This window comes from Symphalangus syndactylus, chromosome 1 (assembly GCF_028878055.3).
Source record: "Symphalangus syndactylus isolate Jambi chromosome 1, NHGRI_mSymSyn1-v2.1_pri, whole genome shotgun sequence".
Taxonomy (NCBI): domain Eukaryota; kingdom Metazoa; phylum Chordata; class Mammalia; order Primates; family Hylobatidae; genus Symphalangus; species Symphalangus syndactylus.
In genome coordinates this window covers 95,109,466-95,134,857 of record NC_072423.2, presented here as the reverse complement: position 1 = coordinate 95,134,857, position 25,392 = coordinate 95,109,466, and the positions used below count along the sequence as shown (strand labels likewise).

The 25,392-nt window shown below is 57.5% G+C and overlaps 2 protein-coding genes across 6 annotated transcripts; both read left to right on the top strand.

The window, feature by feature from the left end:
• Positions 1-19: 19 nt before the first annotated feature.
• On the top strand, positions 20-7,725 carry BRMS1 (BRMS1 transcriptional repressor and anoikis regulator). 3 transcript variants are annotated; one of them, XM_063643905.1, is made up of 11 exons: positions 20-179; positions 1,505-1,602; positions 2,893-3,038; positions 3,441-3,531; positions 3,731-3,858; positions 4,018-4,097; positions 4,194-4,290; positions 4,850-4,942; positions 6,278-6,342; positions 6,780-6,819; positions 7,173-7,725. In XM_063643905.1, the coding sequence occupies exons 3-11, from the start codon at positions 2,900-2,902 to the stop codon at positions 7,178-7,180; spliced, it is 741 nt and encodes a 246-aa protein (XP_063499975.1). In that variant the 5' UTR covers positions 20-179; positions 1,505-1,602; positions 2,893-2,899; the 3' UTR covers positions 7,181-7,725. The 3 variants fall into 3 exon arrangements, with proteins under 3 accessions (XP_063499975.1, XP_055120417.1, XP_063499974.1); XM_063643904.1 differs by having other exon boundaries at positions 55-179; positions 1,505-2,297; XM_055264442.2 differs by lacking the exon at positions 1,505-1,602.
• Positions 7,726-8,201: 476 nt separating this feature from the next.
• RIN1 (Ras and Rab interactor 1) lies at positions 8,202-12,983 on the top strand. 3 transcript variants are annotated; one of them, XM_055263910.2, is made up of 10 exons: positions 8,202-8,738; positions 8,897-9,077; positions 9,179-9,293; positions 9,373-9,445; positions 9,557-9,648; positions 9,804-10,541; positions 11,020-11,139; positions 11,400-11,531; positions 11,649-11,800; positions 12,303-12,983. In XM_055263910.2, exons 1-10 carry the CDS (start codon positions 8,653-8,655, stop codon positions 12,777-12,779), a joined length of 2,166 nt encoding a protein of 721 aa, XP_055119885.1. In that variant the 5' UTR covers positions 8,202-8,652; the 3' UTR covers positions 12,780-12,983. The 3 variants fall into 3 exon arrangements, with proteins under 3 accessions (XP_055119885.1, XP_055119814.1, XP_055119729.1); XM_055263839.2 differs by having other exon boundaries at positions 8,203-8,391; positions 10,834-11,139; XM_055263754.2 differs by having other exon boundaries at positions 8,203-8,738; positions 10,834-11,139.
• Positions 12,984-25,392: the final 12,409 nt, after the last annotated feature.

The following is a 25,392-nucleotide window of genomic DNA, read 5'->3' as shown; positions in this document are numbered from 1 at the left end:
TGAGCATCCCCGACGGTCGCCTCCTGATGATGCACACGGAAGCACCGATAGGCTCTGCCTCCCGGAGAAAAGGGAGCCGCGCAGCGCCTACGGGAGTCGGGCGGCAGCAGCCGGTACCGGCAACCACGGGCACCTTTCAGGGAATCTCGGTCGTGAGGCCAGAGGCCCCAGTCACCGCGGTGCGTATCGCCTTGCATGGCTTTTGGTTCGGTGTCTCCGGTTAGTTGAGCAGGGCCGGCATAATCTCCTCCTCCGAGGCCGAAGCAGAGATTTAACCGGCCTGACGCGTGCTGGGCTGCAGGCGAGCCAGCGATATTCCGGCCCGCTCCGGCGCATCTAGAAGGGAGTGGGAGGCCCCCTGGGCGCTGCGGAGAAGCTGGGTTGACCTCTGCGAGAGTGGGGAGGGTCTGCCTACCCTAGGGCACTGCCCCGGAGGAGCTGCCATTCTGAAAAGATAAATTGCCTGTGTACAGCGCTTTACAGTGTGCTTTTCCATCCCTTACCACCTGCGAGCTCCTCCACACTCAGAGCAGGAATGGTTATCCGCTTTTTGCACCCGGGGTAAGGTGGGAAGGTTGTGACTTACTCATAATCAGAACCAGCTGGAGGAAAGAAAGGCTTCTGGAAGAGATAGACTTAAGCTGCGTCTTACAAAGTGAATATACTAACAGTGAAGAGGCATTGCAGATGTTGGGAACTGAGACTTGATAACGGGAAAGATGAAGCTGGTTTAGAGAACCGAGCCTTTCAAGTCAGGTGCAGGTTATTAGTGAAATTGTTGAGGAATATGACTAAACGCTCACCTAGGCCAGGCTTACTATACACAACTTGAACTGGTGTCAAGGAAAGTTTGCTACCATTACAGGGACCTGGGACTACCGAAAAGTAAAAGCTAATGTCTGCCTCACAAAAAAATTTTTTGTTAAATTTGTATTTGCAAATCCTCCAGTCATCAAGTGAACCAGCACTGTGCTAGGTAAATAAGGTACGTGTGCAGCCCCTGCCCTAGTGAGGCTCATAGACTGACTGGGGGGACAGACATGAGAACAGGCAAATAGATATAAACAAAGCTTCCTGGAGGGAGTGGTGTCCGCAGTGTTCTAAAGGACTACAAAGCAGTGTCCAGAGAAGTTGGAAGAACAATAAAATAGAAGCCTGCAGGGGGTTGAGAGATTATCTGCTGAGAGGACTGTTTTCTTCTTAGGTGATCCCTTGGGAGTACTTGGCACTATCAGTACAATTACTACTTGGCAGTACTTGGCTTTCTTCTAAAACTCTCTTTCTTCCGACTTCGGGTTTTGCCTCCTCCTTTGTAGGGGTCTCCTCATCTGCCCCTTTGGTGACCCTGGGCATCTTCTGATCGCACACATTGTGCCTTGCTAGTCGCACCTTCTCCTGTGGCATGAAGAACTTGCTGTATGCTGACAACCAAATCCCTGCAGCTCAGATTTCTCACTGAGACTAGACCCATGTTCCCCCAGCTGCTTTCCTTCTCTTATTTCAGGGTCTTTGCTACTGACTCTACCTGCAATATTCCCTCAATAAGTGCAGCTCACCCAGCTGGTCCATCTTTGGAAGCCTCCCTGCTGCATCGGGCTCCAGGTCCTGGTTATATACCCCTCCCTTATGCCCCTGGTCTTAACTCTTCTCCTACCATGGTTATAGTGTGCTCCTTTGCCCCTCTCTCCCAGGAACTTGTAAACTCCGTGAGGTAAAAGAGTCACACTTGGGCCCCTGCATACCATAGCGTCTGACGGTACCTAGCATATGTTAGATGTTCAATACATGTTAGATGAGTCAGTAAAAGAAGGAATGCTTACCAGTGTTCAGTGTTGCTGAGCATACAATTAAAATAAGCACTGAAAAATATTGGCATTAGCCACAAGGAAGTCATTGGTTAATGCTACGGGATCAGTTTCAGCTGAGATTGATGACATCAAACAAGTGGGAGGTGAAAGTAGGAACAGCCAGTGTTCATGAGACCTTGAAAAGTGTAACTGTGAAGTGGCAAACGGAGCAGTTAGGTGGAATGGATGAGGTTTTGTGTTTCTGTGTTTTGTTAATGCTAGGAAATACCCAAGCACATCTAAAGTTTCATGGGAAGGAGGCTGCTAAGAGTTAGAAGCTGAAGACACAGAAAAGAGAGGGGAGCACTGATGACCTGCGGTCCAAGAGGAAGCAGAAGGAGATGGGATTTGATCCAGAGCACAATGAAAGACAAGGAGATTGTAACGTTATCTGGAAGAGAAGCCGAGGGCATTATAGGCAGAAGGAACAGCTGAGGCAGAGGGCGGAAGGTAGAAGTGCAAGCACTAGCCATTATATGGTGGGATGAAGGAGCTGGACTGGTAGGTCAAATCCAGTCTGGGAAAGACCTTGAAAGCCCCAGTTAGAAATTTAGGTCCAGTTCGGGTGTGGTGGTGGGTGCCTGTAATCTCACTGCTCGGGAGGCTGAGGCAGGAGAATCGCTTGAACCCAGGAGGAGGAGGTTGCAGTGAGCGGAGATCATGCCACTGCACTCCAGCCTGGCAACAGAGCGAGATGCTGTCTCAAAAAATAAGAAGAAAAGAAATTTAGGTCCAGTTGCAAAGGCAGTGGAGAGTGCCCCCTGGGCCTTTCCTTTCTGTGGATCACAGCCTTGGCCAGTATTCCTAGGATTAGGATCACCAGTGACATCCAAGAGCAGGAGCAGTTCCACAGCTCCCAGCCTTCTGTGAGAGGTGCAGATGGCCATTTGCACCCTTGTCACCCAGTTTGTGCTCAAGGTGTGGCCAGGCCAGTCACTTCCCTGGCTTTCCCCATCTGGGATCAGGTTGGGTTCAGCTCCCTGCTGCCTCTTTCCCCCTCTGAGCTGTGGGCAGCCATAAGTGATAGCTCCATTCCTTCTCCCAGAGTCCAGATGCCCATCCAGCCTCCAAGCAAAGATACAGAAGAGATGGAAGCAGAGGGTGATTCTGCCGCTGAGATGAATGGGGAGGAGGAAGAGAGCGAGGAGGAGCGGAGCGGCAGCCAGACAGAGTCAGAAGAGGAGAGCTCTGGTGAGCCCCTACATACACACACACACACACACACATAGCCCCTATACACAAGCATGCACTCACACGCACACGCATGCACACACAGCCCCTACACACAAGCACGCACACGCACACACAGCCCCTACACACAAGCACACATGCACACACACAGCCCCTACACACAAGCACGCATGCACACACACACAGCCCCTTCACACAAGTACACATGCACACAGCCCCTTCACACAAGCATGCATGCACATGCACACACAGCCCCTACACACAAGCACACACACAGCCCCTTCACACAAGCACGCATGTGTGCACACACACAGGCCCTACACACATGCAGGACGCACATGCACACATGCGGGTACCCACCACTCCTCCCCAGAGCTAGCCCTTACTGGCCTCTTGTCCCAGAGATGGATGATGAGGACTATGAGCGACGCCGCAGCGAGTGTGTCAGTGAGATGCTGGACCTAGAGAAGCAGTTCTCGGAGCTAAAGGAGAAGTAAGCATGGGGACACCTTGGGCTGGGTCTGCGAGGATCTGGGATGAGGAGGTGGTGGGCCTGGTACTGGGCAGGTATGGTTGGTGTCCAGGAAGTACACGCCTAACAGCGGGCTTGCTGTGGAATGGGTGCTGGGTACGTGTTTGCCCAGGAGTGATGGGTGAGCAAATAGGTGTACGGTTGCCTTTTTACCACCCAGGTTGTTCAGGGAACGACTGAGTCAGCTGCGGTTGCGGCTGGAGGAAGTGGGGGCTGAGAGAGCCCCTGAATACACGGAGCCCCTTGGGGGGCTGCAGCGGAGCCTCAAGATTCGCATTCAGGTGGCAGGTCTGTGGGTGGTTCTGCACCCTCTTCCCCTCCCAGAACCCATGGCACCCTGTCCCCTTCCTCTCTCGTTCCTGCCCGGCCTTGCGCTTTGCTCTCAGCCCTCCTATGTGGGCACCGGGCTCCCCAGCCAAGCAGGGACCCTCCTCCCTTTCTCTGCAGGGATCTACAAGGGCTTCTGTCTGGATGTGATCAGGAATAAATATGAATGTGAGCTGCAGGGAGCCAAACAGCACCTGGAGGTGGGCCTGATTGGGCACACTGGGGGCGAGGTGGGGCGCAAGGCCTGAAGTGGCCCCACCCCATCCGCCCTGCTGAGCTTTTGCCCCCTCTTCCAGAGTGAGAAGCTGCTGCTCTATGACACGCTGCAGGGGGAGCTGCAGGAGCGGATCCAGAGGCTGGAGGAGGACCGCCAGAACCTGGACCTCAGCTCTGGTGAGCACGAGAGCCTGGGCATCCCGGAACTGGGCCCTGCTCTGTCAACGCCCACCCCTCTTTGGACTTTAGATGTCCTGAAGTCAAGGGGACAGTCAGAGGACCTGCCTCTTGGGGTCAGTGTGAGGACTGAAGGAGACCAGGCCTGGAAAGGGCCTGGCACACAATGGGGTCTCAGGCAGAGTGGGTCTCCCTGTCCTCTTCTGCCCCTTCTCTTTCCAAAACAGGTATCAGTGTGACATGCAGTCACATGCAATAGCTCTAGTCCCCTCCATGTTCATAGTACCTGTGTTCATGTGGAGTCCTGGGGTGGCAGGAATTGTCGTTATCACACTCCACTAAACAGATGAGGCTCACAGAAGTACAGCGGCCTCTTCCCAGGGTTGTGCAGCTGTGCAGGCAGGACCTGAACAGCCCTAAGGGGCTTCTACCCCAAGTCCAGGGTGGTGATGGGGCAGGGGAGATGAGGCCAGGCTGGCCCATGGTGCGGGCAGAGGCTACAGAAAAGGGAGTATCCTGTGGGCCAGCACCCCAATTCTAACTCTGGGTCTGGGGGCAGAATGGTGGGACGACAAACTGCACGCCAGAGGCAGCTCCAGGTCTTGGGACTCCCTGCCACCCAGCAAGAGGAAGAAGGCACCTCTGGTTTCTGGTATCCTTTCACCCAGCATGGCCTAAAAGTGGGCAGGATGTTTTGGTCACCTCCAGACCCGGGGGAGGGGGTTGGAGGGGACATGGAGGACAGTCACACTAGATGCACTCATGGTTGCTTGGTGTCATGTGAACATGTCCAGGCAAATCCAGCTGTCAGCAATTTCTTACGGGGTCCTGGGTCTCTCTGGGCTATGTGGACCCTAGGAAAACAGAAACGGGCTGGGCTCCGTGCTCACATCTATAGTCCTAGCACTTCGGGAGGCCAAGGCGGGTAGATTGCTTGGGCCCAGGAGTTCATTTCGAGACCAGCTTGGGCAACATGGTGAAACCCATTTCTAGAAAAAAATAACAAAAATAGCCAGGCATGGTGGTGTACACCTATAGTCCCAGCTACTCTGAAGGCTGAGGCAAGAGGATTGCTTGAGCCTGAGAGATCAAGGCTGCAGTGAGCCGTGATGGTGCCACTGCACTCAAGCCTGAGTGAGGTTTGGCCTTTGAGGCCTTTCCATCTCCTGGGGTTGTCCAAGCGGGTTCCCAGCTTTCCCTGGGGAGTCTTTGCTCATATCCCACCCTCCTCTTGGAAGTCCTGCCTGTCCTGACTGTCCAGGGCTCATCTCAAACGTTACCTCCTCTGTGAGGCCTCTTCTGGTCTTACGCTAGTGCCTATGGCTTCACTCTCCTGTGCGCTTCTGTGCCCTACCATGGGGTACCCACATGCCAGAGGGCACCGGCTGCCTCCGCCCCTCTCTAGGCAGGGCTAGCTTAAGCTTAGTCCAGGGCCTGCTGTGCTTTCATCTGTCCTGGCAGAGCTGAGTCCTCCTGCCCCCCTGAGGGCATTCCTGCAGCAGCCAGTCTTAGTCATTATGGCTACCTGGTGCTGGAGAGCAGGCCCAGGCAGGGAGGGAGGAATCTGGAAGGCCATGACTTGAGCGAATGGAAGGTGAAGGCATGGAGACATCAGGTAGGGAGCACTGGGGGAGGGGGAGTTGTCTCTGAAGGGACAAGCCCTGCGTCTGTCTTTGGATCAGGGAAGGGGCCAGGTCAGGGCCAGTGCTGCAGGGTGAGATGGGATGGGCCTCAGCCAGCTGACCTCAAGACGAGGTGAGGGTGAGCAAGGGACGGGGAACAACACTTGGTGTCCTCCATAGACTTGGTTCCAGGAGGACCCCCGGAACCAGGGGGCTAAGAGGTAGGAGGTGGAACCTGAGCTCGGACCCAGGTCCTCAGCTCCCACTCCATGCTGTCTGCTGTACCCCCACTCCTGAATGTCAGGTGGGTGGCCCTGCCCCCATCACCTGCCACCTCCACTGGGCTTCCTTGACCCCCACCACAGGCCCATACATCGTGTACATGCTTCAAGAGATCGACATCCTGGAGGACTGGACGGCCATCAAAAAGGTGGGGCCACTGCTGCCCACGTGACCTGCCCCACCTCAGGGCCCCCCACCCTGGCAGCAGCTCTGCCATCTGCAGGCCTGGGAGTTCTCTGCTCCCCAAGGCTCCCCTATCTTCAGCCCAGGGTCCCTGGGTCGCAGTTGGCTCACAAGTCCTCTTGCTCAAAGCGGCCCTGGGAAAAGGGATTTCTAGTCTGTGTCAGCCCCTTCCTGTTCCAGGGCAGGTTTTGATGGGGTGGGAGGGTGGCGGGGAGGTGGGAGAGCCGCTGAGCTGGCCAGCGGTCAGGAGCATGGGAGCTCTGCTTGGGTGGGGCCTGTGCTCCTGGCCCTGGGGGCACAGCACTGAGGCAGCAGCCGACAGGCCACAGAGGTGGGGGTTGGGGCGGGGATTACCAAGCTGGAGGTGGGCTCTCAGGGGGGCTTTTCTTCTCACCCACCCAGGCTAGGGCAGCTGTGTCCCCTCGGAAGAGAAAATCGGATGGTAAGAACCATGGCTGTTGCACGGCCTCCCCTGCCCCCTTGCCATCCCCTTTCCTCAGCTCAGCCTCCAGGAAGGAGCCCAGAGAGAGGCTGTGACTGTTTCAGAATCAGTGGCCCAAGAAAGTTAGGATGGTCTAGATTTGAGGGGCTTATGGGAGTTTGAGGAGCAGGAACCAGGATGGGGCTGGGGAAGCTCTGGGTTGATGGAGCTCACACTCAGGAGGGGTCAGGGAGGGCCGTGGAGCTGCCCAGGAGGCCTGTCCTGGGCCAGCCCAAAGCCACTCAGTAAGTGGCTGCCTCCCTCCTTTCAGCTTCCTCACTGATGACAGTTTTCTCTTTCCCACATACGCACAGGACCTTGACCCTGCTGTTCACAGCCACGGGGACCCTCAGAGCAGCTGGCACCGCACCCAGGATTCTCATCCTCCTGCCGACAGGCGGACCCACAGGCCCCTCAGGATCTGCCCAGCCAGGCTCCTGTGGTGCTGCTGGGCCCTCCCACTCCAGCTGGCACTGGCCTGGACTCCTCCTCTGCCCTCCTTGAGGCCTGCACAGCTGTGGCCATGTTGCTGACCTGGCCAGGCAAGGCTGCTGTCTCCATCCCTGAGCTGCCTGCCACCTCCCACTCCTGAAGATCCACCTCCTGGGGCTCCCCTGACAGAGAAGACAGCCGAAGTCGAAGCCACATCCTCTTGCTGACCTTGGATGCAGGCTTTCCGGCCTCAGGGCCAGGGAGCCAGTTTCCACTGTGCGGGAACTCTGAGTCAGACGTGGGATGGGGGTCTGTCCACCCTGGCTGGAGCTGGAGGCAAGATGCCAGGCCCCCTAGGTTTTCTCAGGGCAGTTCTTGGTGTCTGCCTCTCAGATTCCAAGGACTGGAATTAAAACCTTTCCTGGGACTCTGGCATGCTCCGTGTGTGTGTGATTTACCTTGCAAGAGAATCAGGGCTTCCGTGGGGAGCACCTGAACCAGGCCGACTTCTGGGGTGCCTGCAGATTGCCACCCCTTGCACTATCCAGCAGAGGCTGGAGCATTGTGCGTAGGGCCAGGCTGGGGAGGGGGAGGTGGGCACTGGGCTGCCTGGCGCTGGGCAGAGTCAACATATGGCACCGGGAGAGTGCCTCGGTGGGGAGGGTGGGTGCATGTGCTTGGAGCCTGGGTCATGTCTGCACCTGTCCCAGTTGCCTGGCAGATTGGCAAGGCAGGCTGACAGAGCCTGCGTGCGTGGGAGGCAGCCGGCAGCACCACCATGTGCTGACGACCTCACAGCCAGACTCCCCCTGGTTAGCGCTGAGTGTCAGAACCACCCCCAGAACCTCAGTTAAGCAAATAGGTTGGTTTCCATGGAGACATGGCGTATTTTCTCCATGGCAACCTAAAATCCTAAAACCCAGGTTCAGGAATGAGTCATCTGTGGGCAGTAGAGGGTGCTGTCCCACAAGGCTGACCTGAGGCCAGGGGCAGATGAGCAACTGACCACAGACCCAGAGGTGCCCCCAGAGCATGGCTGGGTCCTGTGGGGACTGAGGCCGCTTAACCACTTCCCGCCCACCTGTGCAATATGAGGAGCTGGTGAGGCTGCAGGAGGCTGTGTGTGGAGGTGGCATCCCCCCAGCTGGGGCCCTCAGAGCAGGGCTAGCATGGAGGGGACCCCTGACCCCTGAAGCAGGGTCCAGAACAGAGGAGGCGGGCACTGGCCAGGCAGGGTGGACACACAAGAGTTAACTGGCGGGTGTGACAGGCGGACCGCCCTCAGGAAGTGTTACTCACTGGGGATGTGCGTGCCTTGCCTTGGGACTGGATTCTCTTCCTGAAGCGAAGGAGCTCCCAGCCATGGAAAGCCCTGGAGAGTCAGGCGCGGGCTCTCCTGGAGCCCCCAGCCCGTCCAGCTTCACTACTGGGCACCTGGCGAGAGAAAAGTTAGTGAAGTTGGCAGGGCAGCCAGGTGGGGCAGGGAGGGGCTGCGAGAGGAGGGCCTATCCGGGGATAGAGAAGGTGGGAAACCCGGGAGTGGGGAAGAGGAGAGCAAGGGTCCCAGCCCCTGGCTCGATGCTCAGATCTGGGTGCCTGCCCCCAGGCCAGCCCAGGACCCACTGTATGACGCGCCCAGTGCCAGCGGCGGGCAGGCAGGCGGGCCCCAGCGGCCAGGGCGCGTCGTGAGCCTGCGGGAGCGCCTGCTGCTCACCCGGCCCGTGTGGCTGCAGCTGCAAGCCAACGCAGCGGCCGCACTGCACATGCTGAGGACTGAGCCCCCGGGGGTGAGTCTTGCCCCACCCTCCAGGGACTGGCCAGCCAGGGGTGGGAGGGAGAGGGGTGGGACGCCAAGGTCCTGAGCTGCCTGAGCCCTATCCACTTGCAGACATTCCTCGTGCGGAAATCTAACACCCGCCAGTGCCAGGCCCTGTGCATGCGGTTGCCTGAAGCCAGCGGCCCCTCCTTCGTCTCCAGCCACTACATCCTGGAGAGCCCTGGCGGTGAGGGGCTGGCCTGGCGGGAAGGGGCTGGAAGCAGGGAGGTTCCCTAGAGAAGCACCTCACTTCCCTCCTCTCTCAGGCGTCTCCTTGGAGGGCTCGGAGCTCATGTTCCCGGACCTAGTCCAGCTCATCTGTGCCTACTGCCACACCCGGTGAGTCTGCCCGCAGGGTGCCTGGTGTCCACGGGCCCTGCTCCTTGGGACAGCCCATCCTCCCCACCCCCTTTGGCCCTCACTCCCTTCTGCTCCCCTCTCTGGCCTCAGGGACATCCTTCTCCTCCCGCTGCAGCTCCCCAGAGCCATCCACCGCGCAGCCACCCACAAAGAGCTGGAGGCCATCTCCCATCTGGGCATTGGTAAGGGCTCCCTGCCACCCACTGCACAGACGAACAAGCTGAGGCTGAGGGGAAGGGAAGGCTCCCAGCACACCGCCCGAAGCCCATGCCTTGCCTTGGTTGGGAAACTTCCCCTAACCAATCCTGGAGGCCCCAGTCAGTTTCTTGTTTTCTAGAGTTCTGGAGCTCCTCCCTCAACATCAAGGCTCAGCGGGGCCCGGCTGGAGGCCCAGTGTTGCCCCAGCTGAAGGCCCGGTCCCCTCAAGAGCTGGACCAGGGCACCGGAGCCGCCTTGTGCTTCTTCAACCCCCTGTTCCCGGGGGACCTAGGGCCCACCAAGCGGGAGAAATTCAAGAGAAGCTTCAAAGTGCGCGTGTCCACAGAGACCTCCAGCCCCCTGTCTCCACCTGCCATGCCGCCTCCCCCCATCCCCGTGCTGCCAGGGGCAGTCCCCAACCAGACAGAGCGGCTACCCCCTTGCCAGCTGCTACGGAGGGAGAGCTCAGTGGGGTACCGCGTGCCAGCAGGCGGTGGCCCTAGCCTTCCGCCTATGCCCTCCCTCCAGGAGGTGGACTGTGGCTCCCCCAGCAGCTCCGAGGAGGAGGGGGCGCCAGGGTCCCGGGGGAGCCCAGCGACCTCACCCCACCTGGGCCGCCGGCGGCCTCTACTTAGGTCCATGAGCGCCGCCTTCTGCTCCCTACTGGCGCCGGAGCGGCAGGTGGGCCGGGCGGCGGCAGCACTGATGCAGGACCGACACACAGCCGTGGGCCAGCTGGTGCAGGACCTACTGACCCAGGTGCGGGCCAGGCCCGAGCCCCAGGAGCTGCAGGGCATCCGTCAGGCGCTGAGCCGGGCCCGGGCCATGCTGAGCGCGGAGCTGGGCCCTGAGAAGCTGCTGTCACCTAAGAGGCTGGGTGAGGCTCCGTCTCTCCATAGCTCCAGCACTGCCCCATCCGACCCTCTGCTCCCCTCCACAGCGCCAGCCTGTCTGATTCTGTTCTGCTGCTTTATAAACCCACCTTGTCTTACCACTGTTCGAGAGAGTTCCATCCCCTCTCTACCCCAACTCTTCTGTCTCACCCAGGCTACCTCCTCCTGCTTTCCTTGCCTCTCCTCCCATATTCTACCCCTGCTCCCTTCTCCCCCTGGCCTCTGCCCCCCATACCCCCAGTCTTCCCCTGACCCCTCCCTGTCCCTCCTCGGCAGAACATGTCCTGGAGAAGTCATTGCATCGCTCTGTGCTCAAGCCTCTCCGGCCCATCCTGGCAGCCCGCCTGCGGCGCCGGCTTGCCGCAGACGGCTCCCTGGGCCGCCTAGCTGAGGGCCTCCGCCTGGCCCGGGCCCAGGGCCCCGGAGCCTTCGGGTCCCACCTGAGCCTGCCCTCCCCAGTAGAGATGGAGCAGGTGCGCCAGAAGCTGCTGCAGCTGCTCCGCACCTACTCACCCAGTGCCCAGGTCAAGCGGCTCCTGCAGGCCTGCAAGCTGCTCTACATGGCCCTGAGGACCCAGGAAGGTATGTCCCTGCCACCACCTCACCCTGCCCTGCCCCTTTGTCAGAGGCGGGCCCCCCAGCGGCAGGTCCCCAGGACCCTGGAACAGCCCTGAGGGAGAGAATGAGCCCACCCTCCCCTCTTGCAGACGGTGAAACTGAGGCCTAGAGAGGAGCGCATCCTCTCCAAAGTCCCTCAATGGTTGCTAGGTCGTGGGGAGGGGTCACTGCCTAAAGCAAGTCCCCACAGGGGAGGGGGACTGCCTCTCACCATGTCCCCACAGGGGAGGGCGCGGGTGCCGACGAGTTCCTGCCTCTGCTGAGCCTCGTCTTGGCCCACTGTGACCTTCCTGAGCTGCTGCTAGAGGCCGAGTACATGTCGGAGCTGCTGGAGCCCAGCCTGCTCACCGGAGAGGGTGAGGGACCCCCATCCACTTCCCCGTCTGGGTGGGCCCTGAATCAGCAGGGAAGGGGAGAGGGGATGGGGTGCCCCACACCCAGCCTGAGCCGTGTTCTTCCACCCTGTGTCCCAGGTGGCTACTACCTGACCAGCATCTCTGCCAGCCTGGCCCTGCTGAGTGGCCTGGGTCAGGCCCACACCCTCCCACTGAGCCCCGCGCAGGAGCTACGGCGCTCCCTCAGCCTCTGGGAGCAGCGCCGCCTGCCTGCCACCCACTGCTTCCAGGTAACAGGCCCTCCACCGTGTCCTCAGAGCCAGACACCATCCCCGCCTTTCACCTTCCTGTCCTTGGTGAAGAGTCCAGACTCTGTAGCCAGATCCTGGGTTCTAATCCTGGCTCTGCCACTGGGTTGTGGGGACTTGGGCAAGTTACTTAACTACTTTGTGCCTCAGTTTTCTCATCAGTAAAATGGGGTAATAGGACCTACCTCCTGGGGTTGAGGTGAAGATTAAATGAGTTAATGCAGGAGAGCGCTTGGTGCACAAAGTACTCACTATCAAAGCTTCGTCTCAGGCTTATGAGCTCCCTACTGGGCTGTCCTCACACCTGCGGCTGTGGCCCACAAGCCAACCCCTGGAGCTCACAGAGCTTTTGCCGCTTGCCTCTCCCACTGGATTTCCACCTCCCCACCCTGTCCCTGCACAGCCCAGAAAGCTGATGGCTCAGCTTTGGAGCCAGATGCATGCCAGCCAGGGCTGAGTACTTGTTTTTGCTTCTCCTGCATAGCACCTCCTCCGAGTAGCCTATCAGGATCCTAGCAGTGGCTGCACCTCCAAGACCCTGGCTGTGCCCCCACAGGCCTCGATCGCCACCCTCAACCAGCTGTGTGCCACCAAGTTCCGAGTGACCCAGCCCAACACTTTTGGCCTCTTCCTGTACAAGGAGCAGGGCTACCACCGCCTGCCCCCTGGAGCCCTGGCCCACAGGCTGCCCACCACTGGCTACCTTGTCTACCGCCGGGCAGAGTGGCCTGAGACCCAGGGGGCTGCGACAGAGGAAGAGGGCAGTGGGCAGTCAGAGGCAAGAAGCAGAGGGGAGGAGCGAGGGTGCCAGGGAGATGGGGACGCTGGGGTCAAAGCCAGCCCCAGGGACATTCGGGAACAGTCTGAGACAACTGCTGAAGGGGGCCAGGGTCAAGCCCGGGAAGGCCCTGCTCAGCCAGGGGAACCAGAGGCAGACGGAAGCCGGGCAGCAGAGGAGTAGCTTGAAGTGGCCAGAAGGGTCATTCGGGGCGGGAGACCCTGAGCCTGCTGAGAAATCCTTTTAGCGCCAGCAGCCCCACCCAGGGCCCTGTGCTGTGTCTGCCACCGCCTTTGTCTGATACTTGTCTCCAGGGAAGCTGGGGAAACTGCCACATCTGAGGAACTGGAATAAAGATGAGGGGGCTTGGGGGACCCCCAGACTGTGTGCCCAAGACCCCTTGCCTCTTGTTCTTCTCCCCCAGCTGAGGGTGAGCCAGCCTGCAATGGGGAGTGTGCCAAGTGGGGGTGAATCCGACGGATGCCCAACCTCTGACGTGGGGAGGGCGATGGTCTCAGTTCCTTTTACCCTTCCCCTCATGGGCATGGCTGAGGCAGGGCTCCACCCAAGTATCCCCCACCAGGCTGGGACTTCCAGACCCTAAAAGGTTCCAATGGCTCTTAGGTGTCAGGAGGATTTAGAGAGGCCACACAACAGCAGCAAAGGCTCGAGGCCCACCCCTGTCCTGGACACCTGAAGGACCTGCACCTGCAAGCCTCAGTACTCTCATCTGTAAAGTAGGGACACTATTGCTGCCCTGCTCGGCTCCCAGAAGTGTCCCAGTAATCAAAATGGGTGATTTTGCTACAAGCAGAGCTCATGGCAGAAAGGGAGGGAGAGAGCTGGGCTGCTAACTCTCTCCCGGAGTCCACTGTCTGCCAGACAAGGCTCCCACCTGCTGACGCCCAGTTCAGGGAGGTTATTCCCCTGGAAATCAGGCCCTGGGGAGAAAGTACCCAAGTTACAGTCTCTCCCCAAGATTTGGTGTCCTCCCAGGCCCTCCAGCATCTCTGGGGAGATCCACCAGCTGGCAGATAAGCTTCCAGAATGGAGAGGGGGCTCAGAAACCATGCTCTCTGCACTAAACTCTTGGCCCTCACAAAAGCTTTACTTGGCCATGGCTTGTTGGGCCCGCCGAGGGTCAGGAAAGTGATTCCCAGGATGTCATACAGCAAGTCCTTAAGGGTTCCCCCACCCAAACCAGGGCATCAGGTTTCAACTCCACCCTCCATTCTAAGCCACCCACAAAGGCCAGGGCAGCCCCCAAGGAAGCCCAGAGCAGGCAGCAAATCCAAACAAGGAAAAGTGCCTACGACCAACCACGAGGGGGCGTGCACGGCCTGGGAAGCTGCCGAGAGGGTGACCACCCAGGGGCGAAGGCGCCTCCAAGGCTGCAGCAGCACAGGGGGTCCCGGGCCTTGTAGTCCGGCAGCGTCAGGCAACCTGGGGACAGCGCAGGGGCCAAGGCTGCTGGCCCCCAGGTCCCTTAGATTCTGGGATCTGGGTAAGGCCAGCCCCTTGGGGGCCATCCCCAGGAAGGAAGGAATTGTCCCCCCATGGAGGACGACCCCAGAGGCTCTCTCCTCGGGCACTGAGCACAGAGGGGACGTCAGCCCAAATGTCAGACATGACAACTGGGAAGTAGAAATCGTGGACTTTGACTTTTTGGGTTTTTTTGTTCGTTTGTTTGTTTGAGATGGAGTTTTGCTCTGTCGCTCTGGCTAAAGTGCAGTGGTGCAATCTCGGCTCACAGCAACCTTCACCTCCCAGTTCAAGTGATTCTCCTGCCTCAGCCTCCTGAGTAGCTGGGACTACAGGTGTGCACCACCACACCTGGCTAATTTTTGTGTTATTAGTAGAGACGGGGTTTCCCCATGTTGGCCAGGCTGGTCTCAAACTCCCGACCTCAGGTGATCTGCCCGCCTTGGCCTCCCAAAGTACTGGGATTATAGGCGTGAGCTACCGCACCCAGCCAGACATTGACTTTCAGATGAGCAGTCCAGATACAGCCCAGTTGCAGGGCTCCCCTTTTTTTGTAACTAGGTCACCAGCAGCTCTTCCCTCCCCACTTCCGTGCCCTCCCAAGGTTCTCGCTGATAGGAAGTGTCCTGTTGGCTCTTCTGTCCTTCCTCCCTGTTTCACCACGCACCCCTAGTGCCTCACACAGTCCAATGCTGAGCACAAATGCCATAGGTGCTCAATAAATGTTGTTCACTTATTGGAGTTTGATAACCAGGAGTGAGGGACAGTGAGGCAGAAACCTGGGGAGTATAAGGGAGGACTGGGTTCTGGGAATCAAACACAGGATGTGTCAAGCTCAGTCCCAGAGGAAGGACCTGGAATGTTTGTAGAGGGTGCTCGGAGGATCCCAGGGGCCGGATGTAAAACTGGTCTCATGGGAATGAGGCTCTGGGGCCTCTGCAAGCCCTTCCCACCCTTGCCAGGCTCAGCATGACCTGACCCCCTCCCTGCCCTCCCCAGTGATGGGGCACCACAGGGAGCTGCTGCTGCCTGGGTCTTGTGGTTTTTCTTCTCAAGAAACTCCGGGCTGGGCCTGGTGGCTCACACCTGTAATCCCAACACTTTGGGAGGCCGAGGTGGGTGGATCACCTGAGGTCAGGAGTTCAAGACCAGCCTGGCCAGCATGGTGAAACCCCCGTCTCCACTAAAAATACAAAAATTAGCCAGGCGTCGTGGCAGGCACCTGTAGTCCCAGCTACTGGGGGAGGCTGAGGCAAGAGAATCACTTGAACCCGGGAGGTAGAGGTTGCAGTGACCCAAGATCACACCACTGCACTCCACCCTGGGCAACAGAGCAAGACTCCATCTCAAAAAAAAAAAAAAAAGAAAAAAGAAAAAGAAAAGAAAACAAAAAAGAAACTGATTGGTCAGGGGTCCAGGCCAAATCAGCATCAACAAGATTATGATCTTGGGGCAGAGCCTCCAGGCAAGGCAGACAATGATAGGCCAGTGTAAGACCAGTCTCATTAGCCCCATTTTACAGATGAGAAAACTCAGACTTGCTCAGGGAAAGTGCCTTGTTACAGGACAAAGGGCTCAGATACCAGGTTCTGCAGTCCTTCAAAGCAGAGGGGCTGATTTATATGTCTACTCAGCACATCTATCAAATGTCTGTTATAGGTCGGGTGAGGTGGCTCAGGCCTGTAATCCTAGCACTCTGGGAGGCCGAGGTAGGCAGATCACCTGAGGTCAGGAGTTCAAGACCAGCCTAGCCAACATGGTGAAACCCAATCGCTACTAAAAATATAGAAATCAGCTGGGCAGGGTGGCTCACTCCTGTAGTTCCAGCTACTTGGGAGGCTGAGACAGGAGAATTGCTTGAACCTGGGAGGTGGAGGTTGCAGTGAGCTGAGATCACACCACTGCATTCCAGCCTGGGCGACAGAGCAAGACTCCAAAAACAAAATCAAACAATAACAACAACAACAACAACAAAAGTGTCTGTTATAGACCAAGCACCAAGCGCCCCCAGCTCCAGCCAAAGGGAAACAGGTCGCATCTCTCCATTTGCATGGTGTGATCTGGGTGGTAACTGAAAGCTCACTGTGTCCTAGGGATTCCATGCCACCCCTTCCCCAGCCTTTGTCCTTATAGAAAAAGAAGCCAAGGCTCCAAGAGGTGACATGCCTGGCCCAGCGTCCACTGCTGCAAGGCAAGACTGGAACTCTGACGTTTGGATCTATTAAAGAGCAGCCGGGTCATTTCCTTACTTGGAAACGTTGCCCTTATCACTCCTAAAGTCACGGTGGTTCTGTATGCAAGTTTATTGTCTGTTTCCCTCACTAGAATGCCAGAGCCAACCCTGCCTTGTTCGCAGCTAAATCTCAAGGGCCTTGAACAATGCCCGGGCCAGAACTGGCACTTGTAAGTCTATGTGGAATGACCGATTCGGAAAGACGCAGCCTAAACCGTCCCTCCGCTTTCCTGGGGTGCAGGGTGGCGCATCCTTCATCGCTGCCACCAGGGGGCAGAGCGCGCCTCATTCCTGGCCACGTGCAGGGTCCCCTCCGCTGAGGCGGAGGACCCAGGGGACTCAGTGCTCCCAGCCTGCTGCTAGGAGGAAAGCGCCCGGCGGTGGGTCCCTGGGACCCTGCGAATGGGGGGTGAGGGAAGGGCTGCATATCCCTGGTTCTGTGGGCCAGGGTGCTCCAGGAACCAGGGGCCTACTGGGTGGCCTGAAAGGGGTGCAGCAGAAGGCAGTCATTGAGACCCACACTACCCTGCCACACCTTCAACACAGAGCGTCTAGCACCCTGCCATGGCCTTGCAACCCATGTTCACACCCACAATTAACACACAGTGACACTGTCTGACCCACATTCCCACACAGGGTGCACACCCTGCCAGCCACGGGCACATGCAACAACCCTGGGGCACCCCCAGGGTTAACAGGCACACCCTGACACTGTCAGCCATTCACTCCTGCGCAGGATAGGGCGCAGGGACACACTGGCGCCCCTCCTCCCAGACACACCCTCACACAGACCAGCCACCCACTCAGACATCCCTGGATTTGCAAACACTGAAATATTTCAGCACCCTTGTTCTTGGGTTCAGAGTGTGACTCCCGGACACACACACACGGGGACAGGCTGACACAGAGACACATGGTGACCACCTACACTGGGATCCCATGATGCACTAGACCTACCTGTGCAGAACTGCCACTGGCACACTCCATCCCCCACTCAGACGTGACGGCGCACACTCTCCCGAGACACAGCACACGGCTGCCCCTTCCCACTCTCCAAGCATTGGAAGTGCAAACACACACAGAGACACACTCACAAAGACACACAAACACACACAGAGACACACTCACAAAGACACACAAACACAGAGACACACACACATAGACACACAGAGACACACACACAGACACACAGACACACAAAGACACACACATAGACACACAGACACACACACAGACACACACACAGACACATACAGACTTTTATATTTTGAAGCACACAGAAGCGGTCCATGCCCTCTCCTGAGTCACCTCACTCCAGCCCTGGCCTGTCCCACCACCACTCACCCACCCCAGCCCATGCTAGACCCTGGTGGGAGATGTGGGTTGCTGAGAAGACCCCATGAGGGGTGTGGTGACCCCACTAGCCAGGCAGGAGGCAGAGGCAGGCAGCGCTGGGTGGGGAGGCCTGAGCTCATCAGATTCCAGCCTGAGTGATTCACGGGAAGAGCCTGGGGAGGACCCTGGAGGAGACACTGGCTCAGGGGCTGGGGCATTTGGGGCCTGAATGGGCTTTGGACCGGAGGGTCCTGGGTCCAGAGCGAGTCTTGAGTCTGGGGGCAGAGTGCTTCCTGAGGGGATGGCCCAGCCTGAAGGGTGCCTGCTGGGCGCAGCCCCTGGGAGGGGCTCGGGGCTCAGCTGAGCCGCAGGATGAGACAATCGGCCCTTCCCACCTACCCCACCCAGGGCCAGGTGCCCTGACCCCACGGCTTCCAGGTCCCAGCAGCTGGGTGTCTAGCAGGGGTTAGGCCAAGGGTGGAGGCAGGGGTGTGGTGACCGTCTTGGCCCATTTTGGCCCCTCAGGCCCTCAGGCTCACGGCTCAGAGGCCCCAAAGGGCTAGGTCCGCCTGGCTGGGTCTGGGCCAACCGGGTTACAGCCCCGCACAGCCCTGCCAGGCGAGGCCTCTGCCAGAGAGCCGGGAACGCACGGGCTGTCCCCATGCCAGGGATGTTTTCCTGCTGAGATCGAGCCCTGTGCTCCTGCCACCCCCAGAACCCCTGTCTCCCGGGCCAGGCTGATGCTCAGAGGAGGTGGGGCCCGCAGCGCCCAGACCCAGCTGCAGGGTGACAGGAAGAAAGGATGGGGCTGGGGGCAGGGCAGGGGTGCAGGAAGTGCCTTTCTTGGAACTCTGCACAAAAATAGTCCATTCTGTCCCTACGCCAAGTCTCAGGGTCCCACGGGGAGGTGTGTGTCACCAAGGAGACCCTCAGCTGGGAGGGGCCAGTGCTGACCTTAGTCTGGCTTCTGCTAGCACCTCCCTCCCTCCACCCTCCACCCCTCCACCCCTCCACCCCCACTGCGGCCTCTGCCCTACTTTGAAGTCCTAACATAAATATCATGTCTGCTTGGGTTCCCCTTCCCGGCCTGGTCACAGCCCCCAGACCTGGCTTCCACCCCAGCCAGCCCCATGGGGGTGTGGTGCCAGGAGACAAGAGGGAGGTCTGGACCACCCAGGGAAGGTGTCGAGCCAGAGACCCTGAGACAGAGACAGGGAGATACCGGAGGTGGAGAGGGGAGACTGAAGTGATCAGAGAACGGAGAGACAGACCCCAGAAACCAAGCAAGGGACGATCCTGAGGGCAGGAGAGGAGAGACTCCAGAGACAGAGAGGGAAGAGAGGGGAGCAGAGAGAAAGAGACCCTGCAGCAGAGAAACGGAGTGAGACCCTGGGGACAGGAAGGGGCAGGAGGAAGAGGGCACAGGACAGGAAGCAAAGGGGAAAGTAAGAACCTTCAGAGAAGGTTCCAGAGATGGGGTGGGGGAAGGCAGGGACAGGGGTAGCAGGGGGAAGGATGTGGTGGAAAAAGAAGCGTCCCTGGCAAGTGGGACCAGCCATCTCGATTTCCCGGGATTGGCGGGGGTGTGGGGGTGTCCTAGGACATAGGACTTTCAGTGCTGAAACCAAGAAAGTGCTCAGCAAACCTGGATGAGTTGGTCGCCCTGGGTGGTAGGCCTCTGGCAGACACCATGGGGACCACAGTGTCCACTCCACAGGCACCCCTTGCACAGGTGAGGAAACTGTGACCCTGAGAAGGGCTGCTCCTACACTGGGCGGGAGGCCTGGGCCCTTCTAGCTCTGACACGTGCTCTGGGACTCCGGTTCTTGTGGGCAGATGGGGCCAGATGTTCAGGTCAGGATACTGCCAGGAGAGGGAACTGGGGTCCCAGCTGGGCCGAGGTTGGACAATCTGGGGGCAGCCATATGCTGCTCCCTCACAGCTCTGGGCACAGGTGTGGACTTGCGGGGACACACGCACATCACCCAGCTGTGCACTCACGGCAGTCCCAGGCCTTTGCAAGCACACACATGCACACGCACACGCACACACACATGCACACGCACACACACATGCACACGCACACACACGCACATGCACACGCACACACACATGCTCACATGCAAGCACCCAGGAACACGAACATGGCCTCTCACCATGGTAAATACACCCCCAACCCTCAGCCCACTGAAGGGTCGGCAGGATCCTTTACCCTCAGGGGCTAGGCCTGGTCTGGACCACACTTTCCTGGGCTCCCCTTCCCCAAGCCTATTCCTCCCACACGGCCCAGTCTCCAGCACCACTACCTCCCCTTCGGGCAGGGATCTCCCATCCAGAAGCACACAGGTTGGGGAGGGGGAGGAGGCTGCAGTCATTCCCTTCCCTCCCCAACTCTTGCCTGGGGTAGGTGCCTGGTCTTGGGTGGGAGGGACCTCCCAGCGCCCACCCAAAACCAGAGGCCTCCCACCCACCACATGTCAAAGCTTCCTCCTGACAGCCCGAAGGCTGGGGTGGTTTGGGAAGAATTTAGGCGTGGAGGGAGATGGGGGATGGGAACAGAAGAAAAGGAGAAAAGGAGGTGATTTGTACACAAAGCAATGTGCTGGCTCAGCGGCCTGGCGTGCCAAGGCCGTCCAGGACGCCTGCCTGGGGGGCGTCCCCTAATCACACTCGATACCCCACCCTGGCTGTTCCACTGGGCCTTCTCTGGGCCAGCCCCTCTTCAGGCCACCCTCACCCTCACCCCCACCCCCGCAAGCCCACACATGGCATCCCAAACCACCATCTGCTTCTTGCCTGTCCCAGTAGCTGCAAGACAAGGCTCCTTCTTGGGCCATGGGCTTCTGTGTTCATGCTCTTCTTCAGATGAGCTCCCCTCACATGGCTATGATCAGAGCAGGGAACCCCAGCCTCCTGACCCCCGATGTGAGCTGAGCCTGGCCTCCTGAGCTTGGAAGGTACATTGTCCCTACCCTCAGCCAGGGAGACATGTTGGCCTCAGAATCCAGCGGAAAACAGGCTGTTTGGTACCACGAGAAGCATCACGCTTGATCCCTGCCAGTGGTAGTCTAAGTTGTCCTGTCCTCCTGGGCTGCACTTCTGCAGAGCCGCAGAGTTCTGTTCTGAGCATGTCATTCATCATGGTGGCTGCTAGTTATGACTTAGGACCTCCTACTTCTGCCTGTGGCCCTGTATCCAAACATGCATCTCAAAATCTTCTCATGCACACACCTGCCCACCTACCCATCTATCCATCCATCCACTTACTCATTTCTACATCCTTCCATTTAGCCTCCTGTCCACCCAACCACCCATCCACCTATTCTCCATGTAAACATCCTCCCACCCACCCATGCATCCATGCATCCATCCATCTATTCACCCACCCACCCATGCATCCATCCATCCATGCATCCACCCACCCATGCATTCATACATGCATGCATGCATCCATCTACCCACCCACCCATGCATTCATCCATTTGCCCATCTACTCATGCATCTACCCACCACGCACCCATGCATCATCTATGCATGCCTCTGCCCACCCATCCACCCACCCATGCATCTGTCCAGCCACATACACCCCATGCATGCATACATCTATCCATCCATCCATCCATCCACCCATCCATCCATCTTCTGCCCAAGCATCCTTCTACCCAGTCATGCATCTGTGCATACATGCATTCATCCATCTACCCATCTACTCATGTATCCACCCACCCACACACCCATGCATCATTCATGCATGCATGCATTCACCCATCCATGCATCCATCCACCCACACACCCACCCATTCATCAACATCCATGTATCCACCCAGCCAGCCACCCACTCATTCATTATCCATGCACGCATGCATCCATCCGTCCATCAACCTATCCACTCATGCATGCCTCCATCCATCCATGCATCCATCCATCCATATATCCACCCACCCATCCTCCAAGCATTTATTGTATCAATTAGCATCTTCTCTCTCCTAGGCTCAAAGACTAGCAGGAAGAACAAGACCCCAACCAACCGCTCTCCAGCCCCTTAAACCCAGATCCCTGATGCTATGCCCACTACATCCCCCAGACTCACTAGATAAAACAGTTCTTGGGCAGTCTCAACCTTACCTCACACAACCTTGGGGAGGCTGCTGAGTGCTGGGCACCCTCCCGAACTGAGCAACCAGATGCCTCTCCAAGTCTCATTCCTAATCCACCAGACACTTAGTCTCGCAGAGGCCAGAGGTGGCCCCTCCTGCCTCCTTCTCCATCCCTCAGGCTGGCTCAGGCCTCCTTCCACTTGCTAGTAGGCCCAGCCAAGACATCTGGAATTTGGCCTTTGACCTTTCTTCTCCTGCTTTGCCTGCTTGCCCCCCAACCCCTCACCCCCTCAGAGGCTGGACTCCTGACCTCTGATCCCATCCACCCACTTGTCAGACGGCCTGCAGCCGTCCGTCCCCTTAGACGCCCTAGTACTGGCCATTGCCCGAATCATGACTGGGCTCGCCACACCCTTGGACCAGGCTCAGGGCTGCCCCTAAGGAGCCCCCGGAGGCTGCCTCCCCCAGCCCGGCCCGCCCTGCCGCCAGGCTCTCCAGCCAGCTCCCTCCCCTTTCCCAGACTATTGCAACAGCCTCCTAACTGGTCCCTGGCCTCCAAGCCCCCTCCACCCACCACACACAAGCCACAGAGATCTCTCATCATACCTCTCTTCCCCATGGCCTCCAGGAGGGAGCCCTGGACTTTTAGGGACAACTTCAACACCTTTCAAGACAGGCCCCTACTCCTTTTCTCCACTCCTCACTGTCCCTAACAATGTCCCTCACTTCAGCCTGGTGGAGTCCTTTGTATTCTCCAAACCCATCTTGAGCTCTGCCACCTCAGTAGTCTTGCCCAGGCTGTGCCTTCTTTCTGGTATGCCTTCCTCCCATCTTGTTTTTGTTTTTTCGAGATGGAGTCTCTGTTACCCAGGCTGGAGTGCAGTGCTGTGATCTCGGCTCACTGCAGCCTCCGCCTCCCGGGTTCAAGCGATTCTTGTGCCTCACCCTCCAGAGTAGCTGGGACCACAGGTACCCGCCAACACGCTGGGCTAATTTTTGTATTTTTAATAGAGACGAGGTTTCACCATGTTGTCCAGGCTGGTCTCGAACTCCTGGCCTCACGTGATCGGCCCACCTTGGCCTCCCAAAGTGCTGGGATTACAGGCGTGAGCCACTGTGCCGTGCCCCGTCTTTGGTTTTTGACTTGAGGCTTAACTTTCAGACTCTGCTCACATGATGCCTGAGGGTGCTACAGCAAAAAGAGAACTGGAAAAAGAATTAGGAGACCTTGGCTCTAGTCCCATTCCTGCAACCGACACTCTTTGAAACTCCTTGTACCTCAGTTTCCTCATCTGCAAAAAGGCCTGCCGATTGCCAGAGGTGATCTGACTTCATGTGGAAAGCCAGTGAGTGTTGGGGACAAGTGGGCTTTGGCTGCAGGAAGAATCCCAGCTCCCCACTGTGTCTCCCTGAGCCAGGTTCATCACTTCTTTGAAGTTCATTCACGAGGCATCGTGAATGAGTCAGGAGCTTTCTAGGCTTGGGGATAGAGCAGGGAACCAAATAACAACCCTGCTCTCATGGAGCTCACAGTCTCCAAGGGCAGAAGTTCTCCCCTGGGGGTGATGTTGCTCCCAGGGAACATGACATTTGGCAATGTCTGGAGTCCTTTTGGATGGTCCAACTGGAGGGATGCCACCGGCATCTAGACAGGAGCCAGGAACACTGCTAAACACCTTGCAATGCACCACGCAGTCCCTACAACAAGTAATTACCCAGGCCTGAATATCAGTAACTCCAAGGTTGAGAAACCCTGACTAGGGGAGATTTGGGCCATAAGCAATAAGCAAATCCACAAGTAAATTTATTTTTTTTTCTTCCTTCCTTCCTTCCTCTTTCCTTCCTTCCTTCTTTCGTTCCTTCCTTCCTTCCTCCCTCCCTCCCTTCTTCCTTTCCCTTCCCTCCCCTCCCCACCCTTCCCTTCCTCTCCTTTCCTTCTTCCTTCCCCTTCCTTCCTTCCTTCTTTCCCTCTTTCTCTCTCTCTCTTTCTTTCATTCGTTCTCTCTTTCTGCCAAGACCAGCTCGGTCAGGGAGACCCTAACCCAGTGGTGCTAGAGGAATTAAAGACACACATACAGAGATCTAGAGGTGTGAAGTGGGAAATCAGGGGTCCCATAGCCTTCAGAGCTGAGAGCCCCGAACAGAGATTTACCCACATATTTATTAACAGCAAGCCAGTCATTAGTATTGTTTCTATATATATTAAATTAACTAAAGTATCCCTTATGGGAAACGAAGGGATGGGCCGAATTAAAGGAATAGGTTGGGCTAGTTAACTGCAGCAGGAACATGTCTTTAAGGCACAGATCACTCATGCTATTGTTTGTGGCTTAAGAATGCCTTTAAGCGGTTTTCCGCCCTGGGCGGGGCCAGGTGTTCCTTGCTCTCATTCTGGTAAACCCACAGGCTTCCAGTGTGCACGTTATGGCCGTCATGAACATGTCACAGTGCTGCAGAGATTTTGTTTATGGCCAGTTTTGGGGCCAGTTTACGGCCAGATTTTGGGGGGCTTGTTCCCAACATCTTTCTTTCTTTTCTTTTTCTCTCCCGCTCGCCTCGCCTCTCCCCCCCCCTCCTCCCCTCTCCTCTTTTCTTTTCTTTTCTTTACCACAGTCTTGCTCTGTTGCCCAGGCTGGAGTGTGCGGTGGTGCAATCTTGGCTCACTGCAACCTCCACCTCCCAAGTTCAAATGATTCTCCTGCCTCAGTCTCCTGAGTAGCTGGGATTACAGGTGCACCACCACGCCCAACTAATTTCACAAGTAAATATATTTAATGTCAGATAGTGATAAGTGCAGAGGGGGAAAATGCAGGAAGCTCCAGTGGTCAAGGAGCCCCGGGGGGGCAGTGTGGGGTGGGGTGAGGTGTTCGAGGACTCTGGTACTTGAGCTGAGCCCTGGAGAAGGTAAAGAAGCAGAGCATTTTTATATTGCAGGAAGAGCATTCCAGGCAGCGCGAACAGCCAAGACCAAGGCTGTGAGGCAGAGTGTCTGGGGCATTTAAGGAACAGCAATGAGGCCAGAGTTTGGAGGCAGATCACATAGACCTGGAGGCCATGGCAAGGACTGTGGCCCTTCCTCTAAGCGAGATGGGGGCTCAGAGGGTTCCGACTGGAGAAGTGACCAAATCTGACTTGGATTTTGAAAGGATCCCTCTGGCAGGATGGAGAGGGCAAGAGAGAGACCAGGGGAGAGGCTGCTGGGGAACTCTAGATTGGCGTTGCTAGCCACCTGGGCCGGAGGTGGGTGGCAAAGAAGGTGTCCAGGAGTGGTCAGATTCTGGATCTCTTTAGAAAGTGAAGCCAACAGGATTTGCTGAGAGACTGGATGTGGGCTGTGGGAGAAAGAGAGGAGTCAAGCATGATCTCAAGGTTTGGGGCCTAAGCCAACAGAAGGATGAACTCCTCCATCTTGACTTTTGTCTCCTGAGAAGGGGAGTCATTCTGTGTGTGTCACATGTATAGACCTTGTAAGAAGGAATTTCCAGGCATATGGCAAGAACTTCCTAAGCCCTGGTTCTCAAGGGGCTGGCTGGGTCTGCAGGGCCAGCCTAGGCACTGTAAGGTGGTTTGCAAAAGCGCGCCCTGGTCTCCACCCACCACACATGCTCAGAAGACTGAGGAACGTTTGCTTCAGGCTCCACAGCTGACA

What these genes read in the sequence shown, in the direction of transcription:
- BRMS1 (XM_055264442.2), top strand. Translation starts at nt 2,900, where the DNA reads ATGCCCATCCAGCCTCCAAGCAAAGATACAGAAGAGATGGAAGCAGAG. An exon ending in GTCAGAAGAGGAGAGCTCTG is followed by an intron (nt 3,039 to 3,440) that starts GTGAGCCCCTAC and finishes CTCTTGTCCCAG; the next exon opens with AGATGGATGATGAGGACTAT. An exon ending in GAAGGCACCTCTGGTTTCTG is followed by an intron (nt 4,943 to 6,277) that starts GTATCCTTTCAC and finishes CCCCCACCACAG; the next exon opens with GCCCATACATCGTGTACATG.
- RIN1 (XM_055263754.2), top strand. Translation starts at nt 8,653, where the DNA reads ATGGAAAGCCCTGGAGAGTCAGGCGCGGGCTCTCCTGGAGCCCCCAGC. An exon ending in GGGCACCTGGCGAGAGAAAA is followed by an intron (nt 8,739 to 8,896) that starts GTTAGTGAAGTT and finishes GCCTGCCCCCAG; the next exon opens with GCCAGCCCAGGACCCACTGT. An exon ending in TGTGCCTACTGCCACACCCG is followed by an intron (nt 9,446 to 9,556) that starts GTGAGTCTGCCC and finishes CTCTGGCCTCAG; the next exon opens with GGACATCCTTCTCCTCCCGC.